Source organism: Alexandromys fortis, unplaced genomic scaffold (genome assembly GCF_014885135.2).
Source record: "Alexandromys fortis isolate MF-2015 unplaced genomic scaffold, M_Fortis_MF-2015_v1.1 scaffold_291, whole genome shotgun sequence".
Classification (NCBI taxonomy): Eukaryota; Metazoa; Chordata; class Mammalia; order Rodentia; family Cricetidae; genus Alexandromys; species Alexandromys fortis.
In genome coordinates, this window is record NW_026068163.1 from 464,688 (window position 1) to 486,570 (window position 21,883).

Consider the following 21,883-nt stretch of genomic DNA (forward strand, 5'->3'; position numbering starts at 1 on the left):
TCTGATGACTTTGCCATAATAATTACATGTAATCATTATGATTATAAAATTTCAAACTTTTCAATCAAAGACAACAGTTATTATTGGCTTTTTCTAAAGGTATTTCTGATCTACTTTCAGCTTAACAGCCTGTCTGTTGGGGAGACATCAGGGAAAGCAGAGAGTGGAAGGAAGGGTTTTCAGGGAGTAAGACACACTCAGTACATTTCCACAGCTTCTCACCCAGTCTGAATAAAAAGGAGAAAGTAAGCTGAGATCAGCATTCACGTCTATGCTTCCTGAATGAGGATGTGACCAAGATGCCTTATGCTACTGTTGCCATCCCTTCCAACCATGACGCAGACTGCACCTTCAAACTCTGAGCCACAATCAACATTCCTTCCTTAAGTTGCTTCTGTCAGGTGTTTTGTCACAGTAATAAGAAAAGTAACCAACACAAAAACAAAAGGTGGCTTGAGTAAAAGTGAACATAAAGGCTCACTTACCTCCCCTTGGAAGCTCTTGAGCAGTGGTGCTACCTGCTTGCGCAAATCCTGGGTGGAAAGGAGGTCAGGAAACAGCCATGGGAAGAAAGAGAAGAACAACATGGGTTAGGATTCCTGTGAAGGCTCTGTGCAGATTATTACCACAGAAAATCACAAAGTAAGGCCTTGTTCGAAGACAAATGAAACAAAACAGTGTAACTTCTAACATGCACATGTTGTGTGTGTGGTATATGTACATGTTCATGTGAGATGAGTGTCTTCCTCACTTGTTCTCTGCTTACTTTTTGAGGCAGGGTCTCTCAGTGGCCTGGAGTTGATTCAGCTAGGCTTTCTGGCCAGAGAGGCACCAGTGTCTCTGCCTTCCAACACTGGTATTAAGTACATGGCCCTACACATCCAGCTTTTATGTGGGTGCTGGGGATCAAACTCAGATCCTCATGCTCACATGGCAAGACATTTTACCCACTGAGTCACTTCCCTTACCCATAGTTTCCTAAGGGTTGCATTCATACATGTGGAAAAACCAATATTTTTTTGCTCCTTCACTGGATGATTCCTGTGTTTTTACACTATGTTCAATGACAGAAAGCAATGAGATGCATTCACAGGCTTTTTTATTTTTTTACACAAACATTGCTACCTGTGGAGACTAAAGGCCCCCAAAAGATATCTTGAGCCTGTGAATACGTGAGTTCACACAGTAAAGTGACATTGCAGCTGTGATTATGTTAACAATCCTGAGATAGAGAATCCTGGACCATTCAGATGGGACTAATGTCATTAGAGTACCCAAGAGAAACACAGGAGTCCTTCCAAGAGGGAGTCAGGAGGGGACTCTGACACTGAAGCTGCGATTGGGAGTACAGGAAGATGTGGGGTCCTGGCCAGAGGATAAGCATAGCCTGGCAGAACTGGCACAGGCTGGAACCAGACCTCCCCAAAGCTTCTGGAAGGAATGCAGCTTTTGCTGGCACCTCTATGTCCACCTCGTAAATCCTGTTCTGGATTCCTACCCTCCAGCGGTGTTAGATGATGTATTCCTGTTGTTATAAGTAGATGGTAGCAATAGGGAATAAAACATTATTCTGTTCAGCCCACCACCCCTTTCAGAAGGACAGGATAAAAATCTAACAGTGAAGGGCAAAGAAAGATTAAAAGCAAGAATGACAGGAGAAAGATTTGTGTTTTTTGGGTTTGTTTGGTTTTTGAGACAAACTCTCATCTAAACCATCATGCAGCTCAGGATAACCTTGAACTTCCACCTCCCAAGGGCTGGAATTATACAGCCCTTCTTATAAGAAATTAATTTTATTCATTTATCATTTTGCATCTACCTTTGTACCTGCATGCAGGTGCCCACAGAGGCCAGAAGAGGGTGCTGGATCTCTTGGAACTAGAGTTACAGGTAGTAGTTTAACCACCTGTGAACAGAAACCTGGCCCTCTGCAGGAGCAGCAAGCACTGAGTCATCTTTCTAATGAGCATTGGATGTAGTGGAGCACACTCGTACTTCCAGTACTTGGTAAGTAAAGGTGGGGGAACCTCAGAAGTTCAAGGTCAGTCTGAGCTATGTAAGAACTCGTGTGGTGTTCACAATCACTTTACATTAAGTCTTAGTATACTGGATATTTGCTACATGGCTCAGTGGGGAGGAGACACAGGGCCTGGTGGCACGTCCTTTGCCACAGGTGGTTGACCATCTCTATCATGGGTAGCTCATGCCAAGAGATGCATTTACAAATCAGTACTCTCCTGGGAGGGAGGGTCAATGGGAGAGGTTAAGATTCAGACAAGAACTCTAAGACAGACAGACAGGAGAATGCAGAGCTAAACAGAAGGAGTTCCCAAGAGAAGGGTGTTGCTTCTACAGAAAGCTGTAGAGCAAAGGACCAAGGGAAGACAAGACTAGATTTAGCAGCTGGGAAGCTCCAGGGAACAGAGAACAGCTGGAGTAGGTTTGGAAGCTGCCATAGCAAATGTGTTGAACCTTTAGTTAAAGCATAAGGGGAAAGGACAGGGAGTAACAGGGCACCAGCAGTCCTTAACCTTTGCTCAGTGATCCCATCTACACCATGGCTTGGAACATTGAACAGAAGGATGTCCACAGCTTAGAAGGGGAAGGAATTTGTCTAAGGTCAGTGAGCTGGACGAGTTAGGAACTGAACTGAACTCAGTCTCCCCACCGACCTTCCTCTCTAGTTCACACTAAGCTAAAATTGTATAAAGAATTAAATCACCACAAGTGTGGAATGGCATAATGTAGTAGCCACCAAAAGAGGAACATGGTACTGATGGACATGTGTGTCACTCAGATGGCTTATGAAAGTCACGTGTAGTGACTTGTGCCCAAGGGAGGCTGACTCAGGAGGATGGCAAGCTCAAGTCCAACTGAGTTGTACCAGTCAGGTCCTCTCTTATAAAGCCTCATTCAGAGGATTAAGAGAAAAGCTGGGTAAGGTTACACAATGACAGAAATGAAGAGCCCCCAACATGGGGACCACAGCAGAGAAAGGGACATGGGAGCCTTTCATGGGTCAGTGGGGGCCCAAGTCCAGGTAGTCCCTGGGCTCCCCAAGCCTGCCTCTTGGTATGAAGTTGGCCTTATAAGAAAACTACTGCCTGAAGCAAGGAGGTAATAGAATTATCTCTGCAGCCTAAAAGGGTTCTAGGAAGGCCAGAGAGCTATACCTCTCAGGACAGGCTTGCCACTCCCCCTTTCTAATTATTTGGGACTTTTTAAAATAGGATCTCATTGGACTTGAACTCGATGTAGTTAAGGATAATCTTGAACTCCTCAATCCCCCTGCCTCTACCTCATGGATGCTGAGAATACAGGAATATACATGCCAAGCTGGTGTGATCTGGGGATGGAATCCAGGGCTTTGCCAATTGGGTCACAATCCCAGTCCCTGAAGCAACCTTTTGATATTAAAGCCAGATGTGTATCTGTGTGCACACAGGTGCATGTGTACTCCCTACCCTTCCCAAAGGCTGAAGGGAAGAAGAAATGACTATGTATTCACATGTCTCACACAAACTGACACAGATGCACTTCAAACCACCAGCTAAAAGTCACCCATTCTAATTTTATTTCTCAGCAGTTTGAGAAATGCCTTATCTCAATCTGCTGCCTGCAAATATTATCTGGTTTGTTACTAAACTAAGGAGAGAGACTCAAAGCTGCTCAGTTCTGGCTCACGGTACTCTGTCACCATCAGTTAACATGGACAGGAAGTGATTTATCCTCTTTTTAAAGCATGGTGCCCTTTGTATTCTAGACAGCCACTGAAACCACAGTCTCTGCTGCTTCTGGTCTTGGGTCACCACTGTTGCAACCATCGTGACAATTGCCAACTGAAGAAAGGTGGGGTTCAGGTTGATTGAAACCACGCTGGAATGGTAACTGACATCTGTTTAAAAGCCCTAAGAATAGAGTTGAACACTGATTTGAGTTAAGGGTTTTTTATCAGTATCAATTTTTGTTCCATCTCGTATCCTCACTAAACAAAAAGCAAAACAGGTCTTAATCACAGAAAGTGGTGCTCTTGTAGGAACATTTCATAAGGAGATGGTTCAGTCAGTTAGCTGCTTGCTGTGCAACCATGAGGACCTGAGTTTGATCCCTAGCACCCTGGTAAAAAGCTGGGCATGGAGAATCCCTGGGCGTATTGGGGTTCGCCAGTCAAGCTGACTCACTGTGACACACATGCTAGTTAGAAGCCTTGTTTCAAAAAGCAAGATGGAAAATTCCTGGGGAATAGCATGAGATTGACCTCTGACCTCTACACAAACCTATACTACCTATACCTACACTATCTATAATCACAACATATATATACATGTTGAAATATGAGCGGCAGGGCTGCATCCCCAACACCCCGGCCGCTTGGCTAGCTCATGCCCGAAATAACAACACACAAACTGTGTTCATTTAAGAACTGCTTGGCCCATGAACTCTAGCCCTTACAGGCTAATTCTCGCACCTGGACTAGCCCATTTCTAATGATGTGTGTAAGCACCCCAAGGTGCGCTTACCAGGAAGATTCTAGCCTACGTCCATCGTGGGTCTCAGCTTCATGCGTCTGCCTCAGAGCGCAGAGCTATCACGTCTACCCGGGAGAGCTGAGCATGGTGTCTCTCCGGAAGCAGAGCAGAGTCTGACCTCACTTCCTCTTCCGCCCAGCATCCTATTCTGTTTATTCCACCCACCTATGTTCTAAGCTATGAGGCCAAGCAGTTGGTTTATTATAATTAACCAATTACCTTCCTCCATCATATACATACATATACATATGGTAAATGCATTTTTTAATTAGGGGAAAGAAATGCCCTTGAAGAGGTTACTATCAGATGTCTGTTAGAAAAGGCCAAAACGATTTGTTTGGCCCTCTCTCTTGAGCATATAGCAAAAAAGGTTACATTACCAGAAAAACTTCTATGCAGAAACAATTTTCATTATTTTGGTCTGTACAGTTGGCTCAGCAGTTAAGAAGAGTACATGTTGCCCTTTCAGATGACCTAGGTTTGACTCCTAGCACCCACATGGTGCTCACAACCATCTGTAACTCTAGTTCCAGGTGATCTGAAGCCATTTTCTTGTCTCTGTAAGCATCAGGCATGCATGTGGTGCACATACATACATACAGACAAAACACTCACATACATAAATAAGAAAACAAATAAATCTTTTTAAAAAAAAGTTGGTTGAGACAGTCACTCTGGCTTAAAAGGAAAAGAGATAAAATACAAAAAATGCTCCAACTATGTTCTTAGCCCTGCATTTAGGAGGTGTGTGGGTCCTCGTGGACCTGGACTGTTTGTTTATCTGAGGCCCAGAAGAAGTTACTGGAAGACTCTGTCCCTTCTTTGAGGTCTTAGGTCTCCAGTCCCTTGTGACACTCTCCTGCTTCCAGCCCCGCAGACCTCCAGCTTAAGTGTCACCTCAGGATCCAGATTTGCCTTGTTCAGAGTTGGGGCCCACCTTTCTCCGCTCCTTAATTTTAGCTCACGTTTTCTTCTTGTGTCAATGTGTTTGAAAAGCTGGTAAAAAACGGAAGACTGGTTTTCACAAAGGACCCTCAGAAATATTTAAGGTGAGGTGACATGTCACGTAGCCACATAGGACTGGAAAACATCATTTATTAGGACTTTATGAAGCCTTCACTTTGCCTTCATTATCAAAACCTCAAAGCCAGAAAACTCTTAGTCAGGGATGTTGGTGTGAACTTGTGGTCCCAACACTGGGAAGACACAGACAGGCAGATTTCTGAGGTTTGCTGGCCAGCCAGCCTAGCCTACTTGGAGATCTCTGGGCCAGGAAGAGACCTGGTATCAAAAACCAAGGTGGATAGCTCCAGAAGAATGACACCCGAGGTAGTCCACTGACCTTCACATGCACATGAATAAATGATCCCCAACACACACACCCCACAAAGGAAATTCTGACTGAAAATGTCTTACAGAGCCAGTAAAGTAAATGAGTTTGCTGCCAAGCCTGGCAACTCAAGTTCAACTCCAGAGTTTGTATGATGGAAAGAAAGAACTAACCAAATTCTCTGACCTTCTCTCTCTCTCTCTCTCTCTCTCTCTCTCTCTCTCTCTCTCTCTCTCACACACACACACACACACACACACACACTAAATATGTATGTTTTTTAAAAATGAAAATGTCCTAAGTATATGTTCAAAGCACATTTCAAATTTTTATTTTTATTATTTATTTTTTTCTGCATGTTGTCTGTGCACCATGTATGCCTGGTACCTGAGAAAACCAGAAGAGGGCATCAGATCCCCTGAAACTGAAGTTACATACAATTGTTAGCTGCCATGTTGGAGCTAGGACTTGAACCTAGGTCCTTTGCCATTGGTCTTAAATGCTTTCATCTCTCCAGCCCCCAAAGCACATTTTTATATAGCCTACTGTGCTAAAACTAATAGCACCAAATGCAAGACACACCATTATTCTAAACTGCAGAAACAAGTGCTTTTATATTTTAATGGTCATCATCATTTATATTGACCCTGATTCTAAAATGGACAAAACACACAAAAATCTAAGTATTATACCTGACAAAATAGGATTACTTCAAAATTTAATACAGTACAAATAATAGGCTGCAAGTCACTGCTTTTTTTTTAATCTAAAAAGACTATATAGTAACTCCTATTTTAGAGACTATTGTATCCTGGTCTTCTGAGATACATACAAGTATTCGTGACTTGATTTATAGGCAGGAATGAGGGGTGAGACTAGGAAGAGAGAAGTAGTGATGGTTGTAACAGGCATAATGAGTCTTAAGGGGGGTGGTGCTACTCACCTGGTCCTGTGAATATTTGAAATAGATCAATTATATCACTCTCCAAGACATTGGGCCTTCTGCTGAGCAATCACAGAACTGGCAGAGAGTTGGGAAAATGGAGTCAGGGCTGCCCTTTGAAGCCACAGCCTTTGAACTGGTCAGTGGAACTTGCCAGCTGTCAAGTTCACCTGGGAATGTCAGAGTCATGCCATCCTACACTCAGACCACCTGTCCTGCCTTTCACAAGGAAACTCACATCAGGTCAGGACTTTCCACCAAGCTGGAAAAGTGTTGAGCTTTGGTAGAAATCTCTCTGGTGAAGAGTGGCCAAAATATTGTTGCTTAGTAATACTTGGTAGGCATTTCACTTAAACCAGGCATTGGTGTTTTATAATTACAATGCTTTACATTACATTCCATAGCTGTAATCCCAGGACTAAGGAAGCTGAGGCAGGAAGGTTGAGAGTCAAAGCTTTGAGGAGAGCCTAATGTACATGGTCAAACTGTATCTCAAAATAAAAATTTTTAAATAGAAAAAGGAAAGTTGGATTAAGTGGTTGGGGATGCAGCTCATTTCATATAATGCTTGCTTAACATGCATAAAGCCCTGGGTTTGCTTTCAGCACCACAGTCAGGTGTGATGCACACCTGCAAACCCAGCACTCAGGGAGTGGAAGCAGGAAGACCAATTTAGGGTCATTCTAAATAGGATTGGGCTTTAGGAGACGCTGTCTTCTTCTTCTTCTTTTTTTTTTTTTTAAAGGAAAAGGGGCAGGGGAGAAGAAGAAAAAATTCGCAGGTGCTTACTTTACTAGGAGTTTGCTTTAGTGAGACTGTCAAGTGGACGGGCTCCCCAAATCCCCAGCTCTAGAACAATGTGAACCCGAGAAGAGGAGGTGGAAATGGCTGAAGTTTTTTCTCACGCAGCCCTCCTCTCCTCTGAAAGTGGCTGAAGATGTAGGGCTAGGCTCTCCTGGCCCTCCTCGCAGTGCCTAACACATGGTCTCCAGGCTCCTTCCTCTGTCCATGTTGTGTTGTCAGTGCCATCTGACTTATGAGTCACACTGCACAGGGGCTGTTCAGAAGGAACTGCTAAAGTTCCTTTCTAGAAAAGAGGGAGTGGGATTCTAGTCCTTGTCACAGTGGACAGTGCACCTATCAAATCCTAGGGCTCTTTACAAATACAGAAAGCATGGCTAGGACAGCAGCCCAGTTGGCAGAATGCCTGTCTAGCATTCCTGAAGCTGTCCCATCTCTAATACCACATAAGCCAGGTGTAATGATGTATGGCTATAAATATGGCACTTGTGAGCTGGAGGCAGGAGGATCAGGCATTTGTAGTGAGCTCCAACCCAGCCTGAGATACAAAAACTCTTCTGAAAGAGAGATAGAGAGAAATCCAAAAAACTCAGATTCCAGAACATTCGTATGCTAGGTAGGAGCAATTTAAACAGGATGATTTATTCTGTAATCTAGACATTTCTATATACAGAATCATTTTATAAATCTGGATTCATTATTGATAAGTACAAGAAAGTGAGTACATACGAAGTTAATACAGCCCTCTAAAAAAAAGTACAGCTTCTTGAAAAAGAACAAATCAATTTCCCCTTCCTTTTTTTTCCTTTTTTTTAAATTTATTTATTTATTAAAGATTTCTGTCTTTTCCCCACCGCCGCCTCCCCTTTCCCTCCCCCTCCCCCAATCAAGTCCCCCTCCCTCGTTAGCCCAAAAAGCAATCAGGGTTCTCTGCCCTGTGGGAAGTCCAAGGACCACCCACCTCCATCCAGGTCTAGTAAGGTGAGCATCCACGAAACTGCCTAGGCTCCCACGAAACCAATAGGTCCAGTAGAATCAAAAACCCATTGCCATTGTTCTTGAGGTCTCAGTAGTCCTCCTTGTCCGCTATGTTCAGCGAGACCAGTTTTGACCCAGGCTTTTTCAGACCCAGGCCAGCTGGCCTTGGTGAGTTCCCGATAGAACATCCCCATTGTCTCAGTGTATGGGTGCACCCCTCGCGGTCCTGAGTTCCTTGCTTGTGCTCTCTCTCCTTCTGCTCCTGATTTGGACCTTGAGATTTCAGTCCGGTGCTCCAATGTGGGTCTCTGTCTCTGTCTCCTTTCATCGCCTGATGAAGTTTAATATTCAGGAGGATGCCTATATGATTTTCTTTGGGTTCTCCTTCTTATTTAGCTTCTCTAAGAACCCGAATTATAGGTTCAATGTCCTTTATTTATGGCTAGAAACCAAATATGAGTGAGAACATCCCATGTTCCTCTTTTTGGGTCTGGCTTACCTCACTCAGGATGGTGTTTTCTATTTCCATCCATTTGCCTGCAAACTTCAAGAAGTCCTTGTTTTTTACTGCTGAGTAGTACTCTAATATGTATATATTCCATACTTTCTTCATCCATTCTTCAATTGAAGGGCATCTAGGTTGTTTCCAGGTTCTGGCTATTACAAACAATGCTGCTATAAACATAGTAGAGCATATACTTTTGTTGTGTGATAAGGCCTCTCTTGGGTATATTCCCAAGAGTGGTATTGCTGGGTCCATGGGTAGGTTGATCCCAAATTTCCTGAGAAACCTCCACACTGCTTTCCAGAGTGGTTGCACAAGTTTGCATTCCCACCAGCAATGGATGAGTGTACCCCTTTCTCCACAACCTCTCCAGCAAAGGCTATCATTGGTGTTTTTGATTTTTGCCATTCTGACAGGTGTAAGATGGTATCTTAAAGTTGTCTTGATTTGCATTTCCCTGATCGCTAAGGAAGTTGAGCATGACCTTAGGTGTCTTTTGGCCATTTGAACTTCTTCTGTTGAGAGATCTCTGTTCAACTCAGTGCCCCATTTTATAATTGGGTTGATTAGCCTTTTACGGTCTAGTTTCTTGAGTTCTTTATATATTTTGGAGATCAGACCTTTGTCAGTTGTGGGGTTGGTGAAGATCTTCTCCCAGTCAGTGGGTTGCCTTTCTGTCTTAGCGACAGTGTCCTTTGCTTTACAGAAGCTTCTCAGTCTCAGGAGGTCCCATTTATTCAATGAGGCCCTTACTGTCTGTGCTGCTGGGGTTATACGTAGGAAGTGGTCTCCTGTGCCCACGTGTTGTAGAGTACTTCCCACTTTCTCTTCAATCAGGTTCAGTGTGTTTGGACTGATATTGAGGTCTTTCACCCACTTGGACTTGAGTTTTGTGCATGGTGATAGATATGGGTCTATTTTCATTCTTCTACAGATTGACATCCAGTTTTGCCAGCACAGTTTGTTAAAGATGTTCTCTTTTTTCCATTGTATCCCCTTCCTTAAAAGTAACAACAAGATTGCCCCCCACATCCCCAACTTTTCCTTCTTGGTATGTGTGTGTGTCTGAGACAAACAGATGGACGGCAGACCTCACACCTCATTGTGTAGCTCATGCTGGCCTCCAACTTATGATTCTTCTGCTTCCTTCCCTCCTGAGTGCTGAGGTTACAGGCCAGGACCACTAAACAATAATAAGGGGCCTGCTGTCTTAAGAAGTGAGCCATCCATCCTCACAACAATCTGCAATCCATGAAGGTGCAGAGCATCATAGCTCCCTGTAAAGGGAAATTAGCTCCAAGCATTTATTCCTGGTGTCATTTACAACACCCATGATTCCCCTTTATCAACACAGCCAAGAACCCAGGCCAGGTGTGAAGCTTATGAGTGTGGAGGCCTGAGGTTGATAGTGACTTCCTCAATCATTCTCTACCTTTTCTTGGAACAGTGGCTCTTGTTGAACCTGGAGCTTGCTGATTCAGTTAGACTGGCTGCCAGCAAATTCTAGGGGTCCTCCTCAGCTCTGGGACTGCAGGCATAAACCAACACAGTCAACTTTTACCATGAGTTCTTGAGATCAATTCAGGTCCTCATGCTTGCATGGCAAGTACTTAACCAACCCCGAGTAGAAGCTAGTTAAAACAAAGTATGATACTTCAATTGCAGAGTTCAACTGAAAGAGAGTTTGGTGAGAACTGAAGTTTCCCTTTGTCCCAGAATGCAGGAGCCTTCACTTCCCATCTCATCATCTGAAGGTGAGTGGTGTGGCTATTGATGGGCTTCAAGCTTTCAGATGCTTTTATAGATGAGCACATACCCTTTCCAGTCTCTGTGAAGGAGTAGTTTTAAATGTTATTTAAACTGGGGTGTTAAATAAAAAATCTCTCTCTACAACAGCATTCAGTATGACCTGGCAGCAACTCAGAGAATTTAGTTCACAGATTTACGAAAATTCCATTAGCTTTAATTATTTATCAGCAGTCGAGTTAGATTACAGTTCTTGACCTATTTTCACAGTGGATGGGCCACCCAGCAATGGAATAGATGAACAGTCTTTTTCCTAAACTGAAATAATAGAAACATATTTTAAAGAATGAAACCCAAACATGTAATTACCATGATGCAGACCCTGCCACGTTGCCTTTGTCTCCAGATAAAATGTACATCTTTGTGAGGTTTTGGTTATTAAATAAGATTATCTCGAAAAGGAGAAACTCACTCGTGCTATAATTTCTTCCCATTTAAATTTCTTTGCCCCATTTAAAGCATTTTATGTTCTGGTGGAGAATCTCAAATGTGATAGATGTGACTTTAGCACTATCCTAGTAACACTGGGTAAGGGGAGTTTCCTGGAATCACAGAGTGACTGGAGGTGTGAAGATCAGGTGTGGGACTCTAGTGGGTAAGTGGTAAAGTTAGTCAGTGAGGGACATAAAGGACAGAGACACTGAGTTCCCAAGCAATAGCAGCTCTGCCAGGTTCACTGCTGAAGATCCAGCATCACTTGTGTCCCACCCATAATGGTCTGTCAGATTTGAAAAGAAACAAATCAAGGAGATGGGATGGTTCCAGATGGGCATGGGTTACACTGTAACAAAATGACTGGCGGGTGCATGACAGTTGCCTGGCCTATTGCAGAACCTGAGTGTTGGAAGGCAAGGGTTCATTTAGTTAGAGTCTTGGGAATCCTGGCCTTTTCAAGACCCTGTAGCAAGTCCATTGAGTTAAAACTTCTTGCTATTTTGGCATTTCTCAAAAGCAGAGTTTTCTAGAAGCTCTAATATCCTTACTCCAATATTGTTACAAACTTCCATATTCATCACCGGTAGATCTTGCCCACCCTCTTTGCCTCCCTGCCCCCTCCCTCCCAAAAAATCTGGATATGGCTCCCACTGGCCTCAAAACATACTATATAGCTGAAGATGACCTGGAACTCCTGATCCTACAGTCTCCCCCTCCTGAATGTTGAGGTTACAGGTGTGCACCACCATGCCTGATTATGGAACTCACTCTACCAACTGAGCCACATCCTATCCCCTATTGCTCTCAATTTAATGAAAATAAAATGCTGAGAAATGGCTATTTCATCTGAAAACTAATGGCTGCTGGGAGTTCAAAACCATGTTTCTGCTCTGAGGGCCAATTTGCAATACAGACAAAGTCAGATGTTTTAAAACATCTGTGGCCTAGCATCCCCACTTGGGAGAGTGTGAAAACACTCGCCTGTCTTTGCCCAGCTCCCAAATCCTTGGGTCCTAGAGGAGGCGCATGCTGCAGACACAGCTTGGTAGACAGAGGGCCAGGAAGAGAAAAACAAGAAAGCCACCTCAGATTTCTGCGATCTGTTCTCAAAACAAGTCTTGTTTGTCTTTCAGTTGATCCCAATATTCTTCAGTTTTTTCTTTCTTTTCTTCTTCTTTCAGTGTGTATGTGTAGGTACACTGTCAATAGATAGGTGCCATCTACCTTGTTTTTTGAGACAGGGTCTCTTACTGGCCTGGAGTTAACCAATGAGGCTCCTACTGACACACCTCTTCCAAGGCCACCTTCCCTAATCCTTTCCCCAACAGTTCCACTAACAGGGGACCAAGTATTCAAACATGAGCTATGCAGACCATTCATATTCAAACTACTGCATGCATATTTGTACACATGTATGTAAGTGCCCTGAGGCCAGATGTTGGATTCCCTGGAGCTGGAGTTATTGGCTGTTTTGTAAGCCATAATATGAGTGCGGCGAACTCAAGTCCTCTGGAAGAGCATCAAGTGCTCTTAACTGTTGAGCCATCTCTTCAACCCCAATTGTTTTAAAATATGTAGTAATCATGAATAAGCAGCCAGTGAAGGTAAGAAATCATGCCCACAACTACAAACCCAATGCCAAACCATATTTACTTAAAACATTTTTGTCAATTATTTACTTATTTCACAACTCATTTTTCAAGGTGTGAGCTCTGTAGATTATAAATGATATCACAATATCAAGGTTGTACAGGCCTAAAAGCCACATGCTAATACTCATTCTTAGGATATAGCTGGTTTAATTTTCTCTTTTTTATGCTGAATGCATATTTCAATGATGAGTAACTCCACTTTATCATCAGAGGAACAAGTCTCAGAAAACAGTATAGAAGATTTGAAACACCACAAACCAACATCTCAGGAACAAAGATGGTCCTACACAGTCACAGTGTGAACAGAGAGAGGGTATCAATATTCAAAACAAGGACATGATGTGTGTGTTTCTTAAAGGCAGACTAAGGCTTATGCATGTAGAATATGTGCCTAGAATCTCCCAATGAGGAGCTAGGGACAAGACTCAGCTTAAGAACTGTTTTATACTATTGCCAGAGACTTGGGTTCAGTCCCTAACAATCACAAAAACAAACAATCAAACAAACAAATGTTTATATAACTTAGTTCTCAAACATGCCATGTCTCCATTTCCATTCCTTCCTCATCTGAAAGCCTGGCCTCAATTTATCCATCATTCATGTGTACATCACTTTATAAGAGGAAGATGCATGGGGAGGAGGGTCCTTTGTCTCAGCTTAATCACGAACATATACTGTTTATTAATATTTAGTAGCTTCACAGAGCAGCTCAGGAGTAATTAATAATAAACGATGAGCAAATCTACTTGCAGACACAATGCTTACTGCACACGATCAAAAAGAAGCTGGATCCTAACTAGGTGCCCAGTGGTCCATGAGGAACTAGCAAGTCCACAGAGATGGAATCTAAATGAGGTCTGCTTGCACATGACTTTCCCCTCTTCCTCTTCTACTGTCATTTCTTATGGAAAATAACACAGAGCCAGCTACTGGCACAGGAAATGCAGACCATAATTTCTTAATTTCTAGACGAAATTCTTTATGCCACATGGATGGCCTACAAAATGTCTCATGAAGCAGGCAACTAAGGAATGGAAATCTTTGAAAGCAGCTTTTAAAACTATTTGAAGATGTTCCGAAGCATCTCAAAGGAAGCCTGTACCTAGCATGGGAGGGAAAACAAAATCTTCAGGGCAGAATGAAGCATCCTGACCCTGGTCCTTACCCTGAGTGCTATGTGTGTGCTGCTAAGAAAGAAACTCAACTTCATTCTATCCAAGAAGGTCACTTTTGGGACCTCCAAAAATCAGCTCCTCAGATCCATCCAGTGTTATCTAATAAGTATCCCCCAGAGAACTCCCAAACTAAGCAGCTGAGGTTTACCATGGTAAGCAAGGGTGGAGAGAAAAGGCACACACTCTAGAACATTCTAATGTTCAATCTCCAAAAGATTTCTGAGCCAGTGACTTTTCATTATTCACTAGTCTGCAGTGCTTAAAGAATACAGTTACCTTTCTCTCTCATTATTCACAGGGTGTTGGCTTCAACCCTGCACCCATCTGAAACAGTATCTGTGGATGCTGAAGTTCCTTACATAAAATGGCACCATATGTACATAGAACCAACTTGTACATCTCCGCACAGTGTATCATGTAAACCATATTTTAATTTCTCTTTTGTTGAGATTTGGGAGTGGAACTCAGGGAATTACCTGTGCTAGACAAGTGGTCTACCACTGAGCCATGCTCCCAGCCTTTCACTGGAGATTCTGGGCCAGTGTTCTTCAGTTGTACACCAATCAGCCCCGCATTATCTCTAGATGACTTGCAATACTTGTCATAGTAACAATGCTATGTTTCTAGCTGGTATATTGAGTCATTTCAGGAATAATCACAGAAAAAAATCTTTGCAATTCAATACAGATGAGAATTTCCATATTGGTTTTTCACGACAGGATTTAGACCAGGCTGGCCTTGAGCTCACAGAGCTCCGCCTACCTCTACCTCTTGAGTGTTGGGATTAAAGGCATGTGCCACCATTGCCCAGCTCCCTCAATATTTTTAATTTATATCCAATTATATATGTATACAGAAATTGAAGGCATGGGGGTGTCGACTACATAAAAAGCTGTTTAAGAGCATTAAGAAAAAGTGTAACACTCAACAGAGAAAATGGTTTTAAAAGACTTTTGAAAGCAGAGTGTGGTGGTGCATGCCTATAATCCTAAAGTTGGGAAGTTGAGTCAAGAGGATCATGATTCTAAGCAAGCCGGGGCTATCTAGAGAAACTGGTTCAAAAAGAAAAAAAAAAAACATGCACACAATTTTTTAAAAAATCAATTAAATACTTTAGGAATTCTTCTTGTCACCTCTCGTGCCTCTTAAACAAGGGCAGGCTACAGGCAGTCTTGAGATTCTTTCTTGACTCTCAGCCTGGCATCCGTACAGTGAAAGTTTAGCAAAGAAATCAGTGGAAGGCTTCTGCTATCCAGAGCCGCCTAACTGGCGGGATGAGTCATACATAAGTTCATAGATGTCAAAAGCAGCTGCCCAGACTTTTCTGTTATTACCATATACGGCTAATATAGATCCACTTATCTCCAACCATCATTCAGTGGAGCTCCAGCAATTTCCATACCTTATCATCTCTCTTCAGAGTTTCTCGATCTGCAACTCCAGGACATAAGACTGTGTACCCAACCATAGGACCTAAAATCATCACCCTGGGCTGTAAAATGTGTGCGTAGCTAAGTGTTTGAATAAGGTCAAAGTACAGGGCTAACTGTTTACATTCCAGCAACATCAAAAGAGAATAGCACAGGACAGTCAGGATTCAAAAACAACTTTACCTGAGTAGCGCCCCCCCTCCAATGCGTTTTATATCACATACTCAGAAATAGTTTGGAAAATTGTGCTTGGTTAGGATTACTTTTTACCTATTCCCTATTTAAATGATAAAAATATTTCAGATTCCTACAAGCTGGGAGAATTAACTGGGTAAGGGCTAGAGGTGTATGTAGCTCAGGTGGTAGAGTGTTTGCCTAGCATGATGAAGCCCTATGTTCAATTTGTAGTACTACATAAACCTAACACGGGGCAAACGCCTATAATCCTAGCACTGAGATGGTAGAGGCAGGAGGACTGAGAGTTCAACATCACCCTCCACTACATAGTAGAAGCCAAACTAGGATACTTGAGACCCTATCTGAGCAACAAAACTAAAACCTAACCAACCAACCAACCAACCAACCTTAAAAAAAAAAAAAAAACTCCCACCTAGACAAAACAACTGCCCCAAACTAATCAACCAATCCAAGAAAAAGATTAATAATTACCTAAGGAAATGGTCCATTCATAGATTCAACCAATACATTTCTATGGAGTCAAACTTATAGACAAGTAAAGAAATACATCCTTAGACCTGTCTCTAACTTCCAGCAGATGAGAGAACAGACACCCATTCTCGAAATGGCCAGCAGTTGACACTTCATGACTCAACTGTGTTTCCTGGGAGTTCAACCAAAGATGACACAGCAAAGAGGGCTTATCAGTCTTGCCTTCTAACTTTCATTTTCATATTCTCCCATGTAGCAAATAGAAAATCCTTAGCTACAACTTTTAAAAGCTACAAAGACCTATAAAAAGCTACTATAGACAGCCGGGGATATAGAAGTCCAGGCCCTAGGCATCCAAACATCTACTCTGAGGTGCAGCTAAGATTTCCCAAGACTTGAATAAAAAGGAACTAAGGCTTAGTTAGCATGATGGTACATACTTGTCATCCCAGCACTCAAGAGGCTGAGGCAGGAGAATCATGAGTTTGAGGTCAGTCTAGGCTACAGTGCTGAAGAATGCTACCCTCTGTGGTTAGGATATGGCAATTTCTATTCTGTAATCAGAGCAGCTAAGATTGCATACACATGAGACTCTCACAAGACTGGGCATCCTGAGTCAGAGTGTAGCTGATGGGCCAAACCTCTCTACCATGTAGCCCTACTGTAAAGAAGTAGGAAAGACTACCTGGGGGAAGAAAAGGAGATGTGAAGAACTTGGGACTAAAGAGACCTGGTGGGGTGGGGAGATGAATCAGCCAGTAAAGCACTTGCCTTCCAAGAGCTGCCGTGGACAGCTAATCTGAAACTTCCAGGCCAATAAGGAACTTTGTCTTCAACAAAAGATAGAAGGTACCTGGGAAATGACACCTAAGGTTAACCTCTGACCTCTACACATACATGCACACATCCATCTGTGTGCACATGTACGCACACAATAAGGCCCGGCTCACTTGATTTGTTGTACCTCCAATAAAGCTCAGCAGCTCCCTGGTCTCCATGGTTTTATTTCTTAATCCTTCTAGTAACTGAGCTGCTGCCCTGTGGAGCATTCAGGACACATTCTAAAGGGTTATCCTGGGAAATGTGCCAAGTTTAGTGATAGGTTAAAGTCTGGCCACATCCTATAAAACGTCTGATAGCAGCATATACATACCAGCACCAACGTGCAGATTTACCATCACTCTGTATACAGGACATGTGGTATTTGGGAACCTAATGCCTTCTACCCTAAACTATCTGGAGAGAATGCCAAACTGAGACCTGCTGGTGCCCCAGACTGCTGTGCCCTGATGTCTTCTATATTTTCCTGGAGGTACTAGAGATGCAGGCCAAGCCTTTGAACATTCATTCCAGTTCAGGTTAGAATGTGTATCCCAGATTTCCTGGGCCTCCTTTCTGTCCCCAGATGCTCCCTTGGACCTCAGGCACGGTGAACCTGAACTTAATGAGTGATCAGGAACAGAGCAACTGTTGAAGAGCTATTAGAAGTTCCTTTTGCCCATTAGGAAGCACACAGTCAGGACAGGGTCTGTCCTCTAAAAAAGATACTTTCTTATAATTATCTTTTATTCTTTTTTTGGAGTCAGGGTCACATGCAGCCCAGGCTGGTCTCAAACTCTCTAGGGAGCTGAAGGTGGCATCCACCCATACTTGCAAGAATTACAGACTGACTCGGGAGGCAGAGGCAGGCAGATCTCTGTGAGTTTGAGACCAGCCTGGTGCTAGTTCCAGGACAGGCTCCAAAGCCACAGAGAAACCTTGTCTCGAAAAACCAAAAAAAAAAAAAAAAAAAATTACAGGCTGCTAAATGTGAAGTGCTTGTTCTGCCTGCACTACTCAAGAGAAATGAAGGAGAGAAAGGGGCCTGCTGAGAGAACAGTCATTGATAGGTGCTAAGCATTAGTCTAGTCACCTAGCTACCTGTCACACTTGAATCACGCACAAACAGAATACAGATATGTGCATAGATGGCAGATAAGGAAAGGATAAGACCCAAACAAACAAACCCAGAAGGAAAGTGCAGGGCAGATGCATAATCCAGGAAAGGGGTGGGAATGGAGCCAGTGAAGGTTTAGAAGCAGAGGTTGAGCAGAGAAGAAGGGAATCTAGAAAGAGAACCCAAAAGAGGCAAGCTGGGTGCATATTAAAAGCAGGGTAACAAAATGGTTCAACAGGGAAGGTGATGGCTGACAAGCCTGAGCACCTGGGCTGGATTCAAGGAACCCCACAGAGTGGAAAGGTAGAACCAACTCCTTCTTGCAAGTTGTTCTCTGATCTCCGCAGACACCATGGCATCCCTACCTACACGTTTATGCACATACATACTAAATGAAAGATTAAAGAACATATCGACAGGGATCCAACTGCTGAGGTGGCCCGAGAGACCACTGCTGCTCAAAGAATCTAAAGAACATAAAGAACAGTCACCAAGCTCGCTCAAGGTAGGTGAAACCCTGTCCAGAGCCTGTTGTAAGACCATGACTCTGGCCAGAAGAAGCATGGAAAGCCGGCCTGAGGCCACCGAGCCACATACAACACACAGGTAGTGCAGCCATGCTTGTAACTCAGAACAACAGTGGTTCTATGAGTATCAAAGGGTGACTGTGAGATGCAGGCATGGCCATTTTTAAAAATGCTCTTGACTCTGTTGAACACAAATGTGTCTGTGACAGGGTTTAAGTCCACTGACTCACAGTTGCTCTGTCCCAGCAGCAGGGGAGGGAAAGAGACCAAATCTGCAGAACTGTGCTCATAACTAACAGGAGATGGTCCACCCTGGGTCGGCAAGCTCCAGCTAGCCAGCTAAATCCAGCTGGCTCCTGGTATTTTTATGGTCTGTGAGCTAAGAATGGTTTTTACACTTTTAAATGGTTACATTTAAAATGGTTATGTAAGTGAGTACATAATATCCTGATTTTGCCTTTTGCCCAGTCAGGTCTAAAATATTTAATGCCATACCCTTCAAGAGAAAGTTTGTGGTCAGATCTGTGGTACTGGGCCTGTCTTCCCAGCTACTGAGGCAAGAATAGAAGTTCAAGGCCTGCCTGGGAAGCTTGATGAGACCCTGTCTTTAAAAAGAGAAGATAGATAGATAGATAGATAGATAGATAGATAGATAGATAGATAGATAGATAGGATAGATAGATAGGATAGATAGATAAAGGTTTAAGAAGCTAGCTCAGAGTTGAGCGCTTACCCAGAATCCCCAGTGAGAAGAGTGCCTGCCTAGTGTGTGTCAGGTTTGATCCCTCGCACTATAGTCACACACAGAAGTTGTGGACCTCTGATCTGCTCCTTTCTGCTTGTCCCACCCTCTTGCACAAGGTAAACTTTGTGAGAAGGATTTGCCTTAGCCATGTGGAATGAGCCAGGCTTTGGAATTCAGGTACGTGTGTGTCCTGTGAATGTCTGAAGCCCACTATGATCTTGTGTAAACTGAAAAGCCATGACCCTCAACATCAGTGAGGCCCCATCTCCCAGACTTCCCAGCCCAAGAGGCTGTTGTAAACATCAAATGAGACCTGGAACATGAATGTCTGTGAAAGCTCAAAATGCTTCTGGAATAGAAATTTACTTGTAGTCATTTATGAGCCTGTTTATTATCAGCATCTACTCTTTCTTCTCATAAATGTTGCAACTTGACATCCTATCTCAGTCCAAGACATATAGCACATGGGATGGAAGGGCAAGAATTTTCAGAACTGCCAAAGAAGTGACCTGGGCATTCTGCCCTGTGTCTTGTGACCCTGTCTCATCAACAGGTCAGGGGCACCTCTCTTAGGCCAGTTCCAGTCATACCTCACTAAACACATCCTCATGGTAGAGGAAGATGTCAAACTCAGGCTAAAAATGAGTCCTTAGAAACCTGCACTCGAGTCTGTAATCCACTATGGAAAAACCATCCCAACCATAGCCAGATATGGATGAAGAGGGACATGGGAATGAGCTGTGTATTTTGTGGGAGACCTAGAATGTTCAACATCATATGGAGGCTGAAACTCACAAAGTATTCTAAGGAGAGGGCACACTGAATGTCACACTTACTCCTGAAGGAGTTGCCAAGTCAACTTTTATGGAAGCATCACTTTGTTGTCCTGGCAGCTTCAGGTGCCTGGTCACTCACACTAATGTGACCCAACATACTCATGCTGCATTGAAGCTAATAGGCTGGGGGAGGCCTGCTGAGGCAGCCAGGTTGCCACCAGAACACAAGTCTTCCAACCCAGGGAGGATCCAGGCTCTGACCCATGTGTAAAAGTCCCTTTTCTCTGTGAGCTCAGGCTGGGCTGGGCTACCCTGATTCCAAGTGGCTTTCTTGCCTTCTCTCTGTGTGTGTCTATGCACATGTTTATTTGCATGTGTGCATGTGTGTAGAAGTCAGAGCTCCAGACGGTGATATTTGTAAGTGCTTTATTTTTTGAGGCAGGGTCTCATTGGCCTGGAAATTTCAGATTCAGTTGTGCTGGCTGACCAGTGAACCCCAGAAATCCACCTGCTGCTGCCACCCCTCCTCCTCGATGCTGTGATTATAAGCACATTATTCAATGAGACAACTAGAGTGGGAGTCGTGGGTCTCAGGTTTCACTACTGTTTCAGTGCAAGTGGCTAAGTAGTAGGGAAACAATTTGGACCAGGGTAAGTCTTGCTGCTTTGAGTAAACCTGCAGTGAATGTCAGGAATGCACTTGTATCTGTTGTGTGCCTTGCATGCATACAGCCAAGAAGTTACATAATCCTCACCCCTCATTCTTCCTTTTTTTCTGAAATAGGGTCTTGTTATAGGTAAGCTGGCATCAAACCTAACAATCCTCCTGCTTTAACCTCTGTGTACTGAGATTACAGGTGTGCTACCACACCTGGCTGGTCCTGGCCTCTTGAAGTGCTTCAGGAAGGACAAGACACATTCACTGACAGCACAGGAAGGCAATTTCAGGAGCCCATGCAAGGCAGACACAATAGAAGCCTGGACAACCAGGCAACCCCTTGCATGAAGCCAATCTCTCCTCCAGGAAGAAGAAACTTTCTCTTGGAATTCCATGCACCTAACATAGAGTTGTTCACCACCCAATACAATTGCTTTACAGGAGAGAGAACCCAGAAATGAGGCCAGGCCACTCTAAGGTTGATGCTCCTAGTGCTTATAGAACCCACTTGATGGAAGTTGTTATTGAGTGATCTAAAGGGTGGAGAGGGATCATTTCCCATTCCTACCCTTGCCCCTCACTCACAGCTAAATAAACAAGAATGACTCAGTTAAAAGGCAAAGAACACAAACATTAAACACGATTGTGTTCAAGTTGGAGAGGAAGGCCAGACAGCCTAGGGGTTAACTAAAGCCCAGGAGGGCCAAATTGAAGGTCACAGCCAGCTCTCAGGTCTAGATTGTGGGTAGGTATTTTAACAATTTTCAGAAGACTTGAAGCTACCCGGTGATGGTGGTTAAGAGATACTGAGTCTAGCTAGACATGAGGACTGTTCCTAGTCAATTGTGACACTCCTAGCACCCGGGAGCTACTGGGAGGTTACTAGTTCAATGCCATCCTGGGCTACAGAGTGATGAAATGCTGGGGGCATGGCTGAGCTGTAGAGCACTTGCCTAGCATGCACAAAACCCTGGGTTCCATCACTGGG

At 43.5% G+C, this 21,883-nt stretch overlaps 1 protein-coding gene across 16 annotated transcripts in view; it reads right to left on the reverse strand.

The window, feature by feature from the left end:
• Positions 1-21,883, reverse strand: part of Cux1 (cut like homeobox 1) — a 348,081-nt gene that overhangs the window by 166,855 nt on the left and 159,343 nt on the right. For all 16 annotated transcript variants that reach the window (XM_050127936.1, XM_050127935.1, XM_050127934.1 and 13 more), the window contains one exon: positions 486-533. In XM_050127936.1, coding sequence (XP_049983893.1) covers positions 486-533 — 48 coding nt within the window. The remainder of the gene's footprint in view (positions 1-485; positions 534-21,883) is intronic.